The sequence below is a fragment of the Crassostrea angulata genome, chromosome 10, assembly GCF_025612915.1.
Source record: "Crassostrea angulata isolate pt1a10 chromosome 10, ASM2561291v2, whole genome shotgun sequence".
Taxonomy (NCBI): domain Eukaryota; kingdom Metazoa; phylum Mollusca; class Bivalvia; order Ostreida; family Ostreidae; genus Magallana; species Magallana angulata.
Genome location: NC_069120.1, coordinates 39,733,880 through 39,745,835, shown reverse-complemented (window position 1 = coordinate 39,745,835; position 11,956 = coordinate 39,733,880). Strand labels below are relative to the sequence as shown.

The 11,956-nt window shown below is 33.5% G+C and overlaps 2 protein-coding genes across 3 annotated transcripts; both read left to right on the top strand.

Annotated features, from left to right (window-relative positions):
• The first annotated feature begins 2,184 nt into the window (after positions 1-2,184).
• On the top strand, positions 2,185-7,224 carry LOC128167061 (transmembrane protein 26-like). 2 transcript variants are annotated; one of them, XR_008241209.1, is made up of 4 exons: positions 2,185-2,696; positions 4,798-4,945; positions 5,227-6,092; positions 6,784-7,224. XR_008241209.1 is itself a non-coding variant. In XM_052832567.1 (3 exons), the coding sequence occupies exons 1-3, from the start codon at positions 2,506-2,508 to the stop codon at positions 6,001-6,003; spliced, it is 1,116 nt and encodes a 371-aa protein (XP_052688527.1). In that variant the 5' UTR covers positions 2,185-2,505; the 3' UTR covers positions 6,004-7,224. The 2 variants fall into 2 exon arrangements, 1 of the variants encoding a protein (XP_052688527.1); XM_052832567.1 differs by having other exon boundaries at positions 5,227-7,224.
• Positions 7,225-8,138: 914 nt separating this feature from the next.
• On the top strand, positions 8,139-11,750 carry LOC128167880 (uncharacterized). Its single transcript, XM_052833826.1, has 6 exons — positions 8,139-8,288; positions 8,854-9,027; positions 9,355-9,467; positions 9,824-9,960; positions 10,162-10,346; positions 10,486-11,750. Exons 2-6 carry the CDS (start codon positions 8,857-8,859, stop codon positions 10,591-10,593), a joined length of 714 nt encoding a protein of 237 aa, XP_052689786.1. The 5' UTR covers positions 8,139-8,288; positions 8,854-8,856; the 3' UTR covers positions 10,594-11,750.
• The last annotated feature ends 206 nt before the right edge of the window (positions 11,751-11,956 follow it).

Genomic DNA, 11,956 nt, shown 5'->3' with positions numbered 1-11,956 from the left:
GTGGATTATCTGTCGAATACATGAAAAAAGTATGTAGAAAAATTTAAAAAATTAATTTTGTGAGACTCTAAAATAAAGGGAGGTAACTCCAAAAACATCCGGATTTAACACATGCAGAATTTAATGAATTTTTAAGCGGGTGACATAGCTCTTTAAAAAGCTGGCGAATGTACCCTGAAAATACTATCAAACGATGCCTAAGGACTTGTTCTTGAAAATGTACAGAAATTAAAATTGCTGATTTGGTTGCATTCTGCTTTTAGGGGGAGCCTAAAATGCATGGGTGTACTGCATTTAGAGGCATCCTTTTGTCTATTTTCCGGATGTTTTGAGTGCCAAATAAATTCTAGCATTAAGTTACATGTGCATTATTCTTAAATATTTAAAAAAATCACAATTTTATCTTTCTATTGATATATAGATATATATGTAACATGTTTTTACAATTTATTTTTATAGGGGTCAGTTTTGCTTTCCCCATCATCTGAAAACGTCCTTATAACGTTACATATAAAACTGTGTTTTGCACCCTAGGGGAACTAAACCCAATAAAGCGTGGGTTTCTGACAGTGCTACGTTAAAAATACTTTAACGTATTACATGACTTGAGCATCATCTTGGCACATACATTGAAATCACTTGCACCTTATGATAATTAATTAATGAGGTCAAGAAACTAACAATCAGAACTAAGTAAGAGTCATTTGACTTAAAATTGAAAATCTTTGTTGGTGCAAGATACACTACACTTGCAACGACGATTAATTAAGCTCTTTTAATTAAGTCTAAACGCATATAGAGTTCAGTAAATCAATCGCTTTTGTCTGGACTTTAAAAAATACTTTGAAATAATTCCTTCATCTGCTGATGTGAAATACTGGTAAAAGGGTTTTTTTTTCATTTCTGAACAGCTGGTTTTGAGTGTGAAAAAGTACGTCTGCAATATATTTCTGTATTGAAGAGGAAAACAAAAATTATATAAAGAAAAAAAAATTGAGAAAGGCATGTTGTGACACATGCTTAATATCAATATGATATCAACAAAAGTTTTTTGTGGTAGATGAAAACACGATCAAATAAACGTCACTGTAGGACTTGACTGATAGTAATTAAGTAAGATAATTAAATGGAGAGATGCTGGATTCACGGTGGCTATGAACAATTCTGCACACCCTATCCGTCGCCAGGAGTCTTGCATTCTTATGTTTTGACGCGATTCAAGTACCTAAAGTATCTAATTTCCCTTTGCACTTAAAACCGTTATCAACAAGAAAGCACTTCCATTAGTAAAAAGTATTATCTATTTTAATTAAGATAGGAACAAATATCAATTGAGACAATTGAGAAATTATTGGACTTGGACTTGATCGTGTAAATAGATTCCATACAATTCTTTATGAGTAATGCTTAATATCTTAATTAAGTGAAAATCATTTAATTTCATCTTTTTATTAGATGGGGTGTCTTTTATTCTAGTTTTCCTTTTTAATGCTAGATATGTGCACATCGGTTTCGATTGCATTTATTGGTTATTTTTCCCCTTCAAATTAATTATAAATGAATATCTTACACATGTGGGGAATACCGCTTTGAAAACAAAAATTGAACTGCTTTAAATGAGTTACAAACGATACATTATTAATATGGTTAAAGGGTCAACATAAGAGAACATAGTGGGTAATTGAGTCACTTAGTAACTATCCCACTACAACGTTTTCCCCAAAGAGAGGTTACTGTTAGGATTTCAAAACAAGACAATTATTTCGAAAATCAAATAAAAAGGGTAATTAATATTTAAGACTCTTTTACACACTAAACTTTAAAACAGGATAAAACTAACAACAGCTAGTGTATATCTCTGTGTATTTTTTTACAGCTATTAAATGAATAATATATTTTGAAGCGAAATAGATCAATGTTTCTTTTTGATAAACGTGTGAGAATTTGTGTAAAGACTCTCCCTTTTCCATGTAAACAGATCACCTCATTCCGATCCCAGTGGGTTGTTTGTGTACCTAACTAACGCACAAAGCGCGGGCAGATTAGAAAATCTATGTTCGTTTGTCATAATTAGATATAAGTGTATTTTCGATCCGTTTAATCAGAAATCTTACATGCCAATAATTAAATCTTCCAGCGGCAAAAAGAATGTTGACACTGAGCGCTTTTTGATGCTAAAATCGACAGGCTTTCCATATTTTCTGGGGAACGTCATACGGGGATTTCTGGCCTACGTCACATGATAAAATATTTAAGTTATTAGCCAAGCAGCGACCCCCGATATCGCTCTCAGTTGTTGAGGAGACTGACAATTAATGATGGAAGGAAAACAAAAATTAACTCATTAACTGCACGAAAACAAATATTGACCGTGTTTTTTGCAAACATAGGAAACATATTTAGTCTGTGCAGTGATGTTTTTTCAGCATTTGGAGGATAAAAAAATCAAATCTCGAAATTTTATCTAAAGTGAATTTTGGAGACGTACTGGTATAACACAAAGAAATGTTGTTAGTGAATATCATTAAAGCGACTTTGGTTCGTCTTGTGTTGCTCGTGCATAGTGTTTTAGCCATATGGAGAGCTGTAAGCATAGCAAGCAACATGTGGCTGCTGTTGCTAGCTGTTGCCGATGTTGCTTTTATCACAGAAGCCTTGGTGACCATCATCAAACGTAAAGGAATGGAATATAAATGGTAAGGTACGGGCTTAAGGAGTCTTGTTGATCAACAAATTTAACCATGAGATCTGCTTTTCAAATACTGTAAATTCCTTATTTTACGCGAGTACTTAATTCCGCGATTCCGCTGTTAAGTATCAAATCGCGAGGATATAAAATTACTAGCACCAAATTTTTGTTATAATTTCCTATAGTTCAAAACTGCCTAAAAGATTAAAGCGAGATTTTAAAATCCGCGAAAGCAAAACACTACCATAAAATTTAAAAAAAAAATATTAGCTTTAAAATGTTAACATTTTGGTATATCTTTATAAAGAGTGCTTCGTCTAAAAAAGGTAGATTTAGCTTTAAAAATGGTGATGACCATTTAACCATCCTAAACAACCAAACTAATTCGTTTCTAAATTAGTTTGTGTCTGATATTTCAATTAATGGCTCTTGATGTGTCTGAATTTTGTTAAAATCAAAGGAATGTTTAACAAAACAATACAATTTTTAAAAAATTATGCACTATATTTTTGTTAAAACATTCGTTTGACTTTATGAGTTTAAAGATTTAAGATTTCTTTTATTGTTCTATAATATTAAAAACAGAAATATTTTTAAAACCATGATTTTCTTTAAAAGCCATTATATTTCTTTAGAAAATGTTTAAAGATCCCCCCCCCAAAAAAAAAAAACAACCAAAAAAAAACAACCAACAGACAAATCAGGTGAGTAAAAACAGTTCTTCAAATAATTAATTTCTATACACACAATACAACCAATTTGACCAAAAATTGCTCATTTTTTTTTCTTGATTAACTTATACACTGGTTGTGTAAGTATAATTAGTTACATGTATATACATGCATGAACATATGTAAATCGACTCAATTATGGCCGAAATAAATCATATACATTTTTTGTTCTCTTTCGATTCATAAACAAAATACATGTATTCATACATCTATAAAAATATATTCATATAAACAGTTTTGATAAAAGAACAGTAGAAATCGTTACCGGTAATTTTATCCCGTTATAAAATTTATAATAATGCTTAAAGTGTACTCATAACAAAACGTACATCCAACTATCTACAGTTTGGGCTGTAGGGACTCGCAGGTGACCGCCACATGTACTTATTGCCCCTAAACAGTAAAGATTAGCATATTGTTGTTCCACAAGGTTTGCTGCTAGGACTTGCTACAAATCAACGTTTATTTTTAATAAGGATAAAATATGATTCTGTGTTTCCAAATATCAATGATGTAGTGTTTACAAGCCGATTTGGAAAATTAAACAAAGAAATATAGAAAGTTCAAATATAATTCATTAATAAACTGTTTATTGGTAATCAATTTGATTCATTAATACACAGTCTCTTTTTCAAGTGCTATGTTCGATAACAGTATTTGCATAACGGGCTACGGGATACCAGCATTGCATTTGCATTATTTCCATGACGAACACATGTCATTATAATATTCATTCACGTAATGTGAAATGCATGCACTTCAAAAGCATTCCAATTTTGTGAAATAGTAAGAGTATTGCTTTGCTGTGCGTGAACCAGGACCTCAGATGCCATTCATCTTTTCTTCTCTGTTACTTCAGAAGACTAGATACATTAATGCAGTATTTGAGACGTAATCACGCCCGTCAACATCCCATGACAATGCCAAAAAACAAATAGTTTACAATTCATTCAAAGTACTCATATTGTTAGAAGCGATATGCCGGGCTATATGCAGCAAGCCAAGCTTTAAGTATTATATGAGTTTTGATATCTTTTCACATAACTTCGAAAACACCCATTCAATTTTTACAATTCAGCATGACAGCTTTTGTCCTAATTTCGAACGGAGTTTCGGAGATTGTTTTGCTTTGACCTTCAAGGATATGATATTTTCGGCCATTTTGCATTCATGCACTTGCATGTACTAGTATGAATTATTTTTGTGAAAAACTCTTTGTTCAATATGTTTCAATAATTCTTTAAACATTAGAATTCTCATACTAATATTAGAACATTAGAAAATGGATATTTTTTTTTTAATTTAATGAAATGCAAAATGACAATATTTTCAAAGAATACCGGTATCCACATCATTATGTTTTTGTTTATCTTACAGGTTTTGTCCCTGCTTCTTTTTCTACCTTGGGGGCACCTTGCCGTCAATTTGGCTTCTAGAGTTGGACAGACGAGAGCGTTACGTCTCTGTCAAGGAGGGCGTATACAACGTCACAGCCACCGACTCACTGGCAGAGATTTATCCGGGGGTTAGTCATGTTCCTATCTCATTAACAGAAAGTTGATTATTAAACTCTACAAATTGTTTGCGTACTAGTATTTGTTTTGATGTCATGATAGTTTGGATAATATTAATCTCCATTGACTGATCGACAGATCGTGTAAAAAGCTTGAAAGGATGTTTCGTGAAATTGTTTTTGATGTACCTGATAATTGCATGCATATTTTTAGAGGATCTAATTAATGTAAAATATCAATCAGAAGCAGTTTAGATTACTTAATGATAAAAAAAAAACACTTTTTATTTCAGGTTTCAATACCCATTTCGTTACCCGCTGACACTTGGGTATTGTTAATCGAGCAGTTCTTACTGTATTTTATGATAGTTGGGAGATGGCTTTTGCCGCGCGGAACCATTTCACGAAACGAGCTCTCCCAGCTTCTGTTTGTTTTCATCGGAATAGCTTCAGACATCACAGAGTTTTTCACCTTATTTGACGAGGATGTTGTTCGTAAAAACCTTGAGTTGACCTATGCCATCTTGATTATCTGGACTGTCAGCTTGTTGCAGTTTTGTTTTGTGTTAACTGCGACGAGAAATTCAAACAAGCCCCGAGTCGCTCTCATTAATTCTGACATAGAATCGCCAGAAAGCATCCAAACACAAAGAAGAAAAGGTGGTTGCGAAAAATGTGTTTCTAGTGAAGTATGGAGCACAATGGTGACGATGTGTATGCAAGATGGCCCGTTCCTGGCCATTCGATTGTACGTCATCATCACTTATCATCTTGTCAACTATGCAATTATATTCTTTACTGCAAAAAACGCTTTGGTGATGTTACTTTTGCTTTACCGTTTGGTTGTCATCTGTAGTCAGAAAAATCCGGAAAACGTCCCATCCAGTTTTGACTTGAGTTTTAGTGTGACGGATCCGACTCCTCTTTCTGACTATAATATGACGTCATCACATGTTTCATCGGATGCTTTGCAGTCTGATCATGACATGAAGGAAGATACTTTAAACTATAACAGCGGAAACCGGGTTAACGAATATCGAAATAATAATAGACAAAAATACGAGGCTTGAAAACCTAAAGTTTTGAAATTATATTAGGGGCAATAGCTTACCTTAGCTGAAGGTTCAAAATTGGTCCGACGTTTGTTGTTGTCATCATCGTCGATCCTCATCATCTTTTTATCATCTTTTTATATTTTTAATTCTATCCTGATCGACTGAGCAAATTTCAACCATATATTGTACATGTTAAAAGCATTATAATATAAAGTGCTTTCAACTTTGGTAAAATGAAGGATTTGGCTCTCGTGATAACGAATATTTATAGGAAAATTGCTTTATCTAAGAAGAGTTTAAGTTTCTTATACAATGACCCAGGTAATATACGGCATTCATAGTGATAATATGCAAATATGATATTGGAATAAATAAGGGTGATTTTCTTCAAACTTTCTATTGTTACATTTTGTTAATTACTAATATTTTGCGATTTTCTTAATATCGGGTGAATGAGATTTGGAAATATCTTTTAAAATTATCCTTTAGCTATTATTCATATAATACATGGAAAATTACATGGCAAACGTCTTAATACGTAGTATTGTGTAGATTTCAACTTTGTTCAAGCCTTTACTTTTGCACTAATTCTAGTACTAGTATTGGGGACCCAAATTGTAGGGATACAAAGTTCTTCACTGGAACACAAACACTGTAGGGAAACATCTTCTAAAGAACCAAAATACAAGAAACCCTTATATTATATTGCATCAATTTTAAATTCCTGTAGTTAAAATTTGTTCAAAGTGGGGATTCTCGGAGAGGCCTCATATGGATTACAATGCTGCAAATTAGATGCGTGTGATTTGGGTCGACAATGCAGGAAAATTGTTAGTTCTAGTAGCATTGGGATCGTAGTTTTAAACTCATGAACATACGAATTTTAGCATACATGTTGAAAACATGTTGTGACATGACATGGCCACAATGGTAGTTATATCAGGTGATATATAGGAAAAGATGCCAAAACCCTTGAAAATGTACTCGGGTCAGTGTTGTCGCCTATAGGCCTTTTGTTTGGTATAGTTTCATATAGTGTTTAGATGATAAGTTAAGTGTGGAATATTCATATCTGTATTTCTATGCAAATCACCGTCTGAACACAATTATTTATGGAATTTAGTGTACTTATGCATATCTTTTCATGTTATATGTGTCGAAAAAAATTCAGTTGATTTGCATTTTATTTGTCATTAAATGTAAATTTTCATGAAATTTCCTAGACATAACAATGAATTGGAGTGAAATAAAATTATACTCAATTTATCTTATCTTTTCATGCGTTTTAGTTCACATACATGTACAAGAAAAAATATCTTTTCGGATAAAATGATAAAGGATATTTATATGATATGAATCTGATACTGAAGTCGTCTAAAATAGATTTAAAATCATGTAAATGATTATGACCCCAAAAAAGTGCTTATTATATGTATCATATTTTTTCAACTTTTTACACACAGGCCCGTTTCATATTTGGTAAAATACCGACAAACGACAAAACCCCCATGAGAATTTCTCATTACGACACTAAATCTATTCACAACTACATCTATGCTTATTTAAAATGGAGAAACTTTAAAAAACAACACCCTCCCCAAAAAAACACTTAAAAACACACAATATGCATGTATTTAAAAAGCTGATGTTGCTGTGACTCTGTCCGTCCTTTTTTTCACGAAAATATCGCTAAATGGTAGGGGATGTACAAATTAAACAAACGCTTTGTTTTACAGCGTAGATAAAATTTGATGACTTTAGTACATTTTGGGCCAAATGTGTCATTTGAAACTTTGGCTTGTTTTATCGATATAAACGGTTTAATTTAAAATGACCGATTAATTTCTTATTGAAAATAACGACTTCCAATGTCTGAACGCGTAATTCCGCTAATATGACACCCCCCCCCCCCACCGGTGTCAAGGAGTTAATTTATTATTGTATCAGGGACTTTTGAATTCGCTAAACACAACGTATGAGGGATTGATGCATATATACAACGCATCTGGGTAGGCAATTTCACCTCGAATGACCAAACACTTCACAAATATACTTCAATATATATTTTTGAATAAAATACTTTTTGAAATAATGACCAACAAGACTGCGAGTATATGTACATGTACCTAGGTAACAGAACCATTTCGTCCCTAGCAAGTTACTGTCCTAGTGGATACTCCGGCGGGTACGGAAGGGTCAGGTTTTAGAAATGCTATATATTGGGACAAGATAAGAATTCGAAAGTTGTATAAATACGCTCCCCTTGTTTTTACTGGTGCCAGCAGAACACAATAAAGGCTGTGAGTATATGCAGATGTACCAACCATGTTATAACTATAATTAAAAGAGTAGAAATGCAAAAAAAAAAAAAAAAAAAAAAAAAAAAAAACCATATCAAATTGTGATCTTTTAACATGATAGATATGGCGATTCAATCTTTCTTTAAAAAAATAAAAAAAAAAATAAGTATAATATAGGCAAAGAAGGTTTTCCTATATACTTTTTTCTTCTTGATTTTCCAATTTTTTTCGGTATGGACAATCAGATTGAATAAGTATGTGTTGATCCTTGCAAAGCGGTTTTCACATGCGCATGTTACAAAAATTATTACGCTTCATCAGTGTGTAACGGGGAATCAAAGTATTGAGAGGACTGAGAGCCAATCTCCGTTTATAAACATATTTTTGGGTTGTAGACTGACAAATATACATGTACGTAAATTTACATTTTTAAACTCTTATCTCAAACAGTGTATAGTTATTTTTCTTTTTTAAATGAAATAATCATTTACTTAGTTTTATTCCACTATTTTGGTTTAGTAGCAGCTTTAAAAATTGAATTTCTTTATATATTGGCTCTATACAGACGATGGAGGCGCTAATCAAGGTTCTGTTTATTGTGACGAGTCACTCGGAGATGGGTAACACTGGGGTCAGGACCGGCTGGTACCTGAATGAGGTGGCTCAGCCTTATGACGTGTTCACCAAAGCCAACTTCCAGATCGACTTCATGAGTCCAAAGGGAGGCCAGGCACCCATGGTAATTTACTAATTAATTTAAAGTAAATATTTTTTCTACGATTTAGTACATTACTTGCAAATTTGAATAAGCTAATTATCTTCTTTTAATTGAAATTGATAATCGAGAAATACAGTTTAATTACATCTTAAGGGAAAGATGTTCGAGGATCTCATGAAATTCATAACGAACGAATGTTGACTACGGACATTTGTTTTACTTTGATGATCTTTTATCTCAAGAAAATCATTTATTCACTAAATTAATTACAAATCTGTTAACTCGGGTAAACAACACCCAATTTCTCGGACATATAAGACTCAGTAGTATCCGCCATGTTTTTCTCAGGATCCAGGAAGCGCCGTGGAAGGTCGGGACGATCCACAGTGTCAGAAGTTTATATCGTCCGGGGCCATTAACAGACTTAACACCACGATGGCGCCCTCTCAAGTTAACATAAGGTGAGTACATTACAGAATCACATGTATAAGGAGCCTGATGGTCAGTAAATTATCTATCAGATCTGCCTTAAAATTTTACATTTTATACCTTTAGCCATATACTATTTATTAGAGAAAAAAGTCCATATATTTTTGGATTAAAATTGGAATATTTTTTTTAGTATGTCGTTATACAGAGCTCTTTGTCTAAAGGAGATTGATATAGCCTAAAAATTGCCACAATCCCGAGCCCTCTTAATGCAAAACATATCGTATTTGAATACCACCTTTTCAATGCATACATTTTAACTGTGGTAGACTTTACCAAAAAGCAGAGAATCCATATATTATTTTTGACATTAATTTCCTTTGGACAGCGATTACCAGGTGATATTTTATCCTGGGGGACATGGACCTATGTTTGACCTTCCGAATAATGACGAAATCGCCGCACTGACGAAAACAGCATACGAATCTGGAGCAATCGTGTCTGCTGTCTGCCATGGAATAGTTGGTCAGATTTTTTACCCTCTTGTTAAGATTTTATTAAAAATTCTTATGTTATATTCATATTGCGCACTCCTACTGGTTAATTCGGAGTTGCATACATTATGCATAGGTTAATTGTTATGCTAAGTATATGCGTTATTTGTTACAAAGGCATTAAAAAAATCGATGCAAATGTCGACTTGTCAAACATCGTTCTAAAATACAGGTTTTGTGCCCGTGAGGCTTTCCAGTGGAATAAGCATAGTTAAAGGACAGACGCTCACGTCCTTTACGAACTCCGAGGAGGCTGCTGGCAACTTCTTTAATGTGGTTCCGTTCCTTTTGGAAACAAAACTGAGATCTCTTGGAGCCAATTTCATCGCTGGTCCAATATTTAAGCCAAACGTACAGGTGGAGATATTTTGTTTCTTTATAAAATGTTTAATCAGTTAAGCAGAATCTATGCAAACAAAAATGCATTGCATTTATTCTATAAAGCACTTAATTCATACTTATTTTAATATCTGAAAATATCTTGATGTCCTTGCAGACAAGTGGCAGATTGGTTACTGGTCAGAATCCAATGTCCGCCAAACCCCTGGCAGAACAAGTAGTTCGACTGGTTCATCAACATTTTCACACAAATCACGGATCTTAATATGTTTATCAGCTGTAGTTTTATAAATAAACATGATGCATGTACATATGAAATATACTTGATTTTTTTTCCTTTTTGCAATGTTGACCTGAAGTCAAGACTCAGCTGATAACCCTCTTTGGTTGGAATTTGTACGTAATGTGTTCTACCTGTGGTCTTACTATATACTTGTAGTAAGTACATACATATAATAGGAGACACTGTCGATAATTTTTTTTACCTTTCTTATCTTATTCTTTATGAATCTACTTGACCAAAATTCAACTAAGCTTGACTGAGAACATGCTTGGTTAACGATATCAAATGTTATGCATCATACGAAATCGTTACGTCAAAATATGGAAGTGTCCCATACCACTTTTAGTTGGAGCGCCCTATCGGTTCCTCTTAACCTCTGACCTCCTCCTTTGACAACACAATTACTGCTTAAATGAAATAAACAATTATAAATTCTATTAAACAAGATAATTAACATGTAGTGATTTAAAATATTCTGAAGAAATCACTTATCCATGTCACAATCACAATGTGGTGTACAATTACTTAAACAATGAATTTGCTTTTTCTTAAGTGTTCTATAGTTTACATTTTTATTTGGATAGCTTTCTTTGACAAATCCATGGCTCTAATTAATACGAGTAGTTGTAATTAACAAAGATATGTAGCTAAATTCAAGCTCGATAGCAAAACAAAAGAGGTTGCTTTGAACCTATTAAATGCAATGTATTTTGGCCAATGTTTGCTGTACAGAAAATACAAATATTGTCTCAGTTCAATTTTTATATTCCTACTCATAACATGTACTACAGTGGGTAAAACTCTTAGAAATAAGTACATTGGTAATGAAGGTACAATATAGAACATTGATTTGTGCTCTTTTTATTAGGGTACAGTTGTAGAGGAGACGAGATGAGTAGTGTTCACTAAGAGTATCACTAAGGTGTATAAAATAGCGGTATACATGTATCAACTTGAGTGTATTTGTCTTGTGAAGTGTTCAATCAATAAATAGTGTATGATCACCAATCGATTGGAAAGTGTATGACCAAAGGATAAGTGATCACTGATCGGGATGTCCCCATTAGCCAGGCTAGTGAGCAGCGTGCACTAATCGATGTGTCTAGTGAGAAGTGTTCACATATCAAGCGTACCTAGTTACCCGAAGCCTTCCGAAGTGTTTACACATCCGGAAGGCATCGGGAACCAGATAAGATTTGGTGCTCTAGCCTAATGAGTAGTGTTCACCGACCAAGAGTACCCTTGTTCCCGAAGCATTCCGAAGTGCTTGCACATCCGGAAGGCCTCGGGAGTTATGCTATATGCAGGCGTATTTAGGCCAGTGAGTAGTGTTCACCGATCAGAA

Excerpts from the sequence above, each read along its gene's own strand:
- LOC128167061 (XM_052832567.1), top strand. The coding sequence starts at position 2,506 with ATGTTGTTAGTGAATATCATTAAAGCGACTTTGGTTCGTCTTGTGTTG. Across the intron at positions 2,697-4,797 it reads AAAGGAATGGAATATAAATG|GTTTTGTCCCTGCTTCTTTT; the intron begins GTAAGGTACGGG and ends TTTATCTTACAG. Across the intron at positions 4,946-5,226 it reads TGGCAGAGATTTATCCGGGG|GTTTCAATACCCATTTCGTT; the intron begins GTTAGTCATGTT and ends TTTTTATTTCAG.
- LOC128167880 (XM_052833826.1), top strand. The coding sequence starts at position 8,857 with ATGGAGGCGCTAATCAAGGTTCTGTTTATTGTGACGAGTCACTCGGAG. Across the intron at positions 9,961-10,161 it reads TGTCTGCCATGGAATAGTTG|GTTTTGTGCCCGTGAGGCTT; the intron begins GTCAGATTTTTT and ends TCTAAAATACAG. Across the intron at positions 10,347-10,485 it reads TATTTAAGCCAAACGTACAG|ACAAGTGGCAGATTGGTTAC; the intron begins GTGGAGATATTT and ends ATGTCCTTGCAG.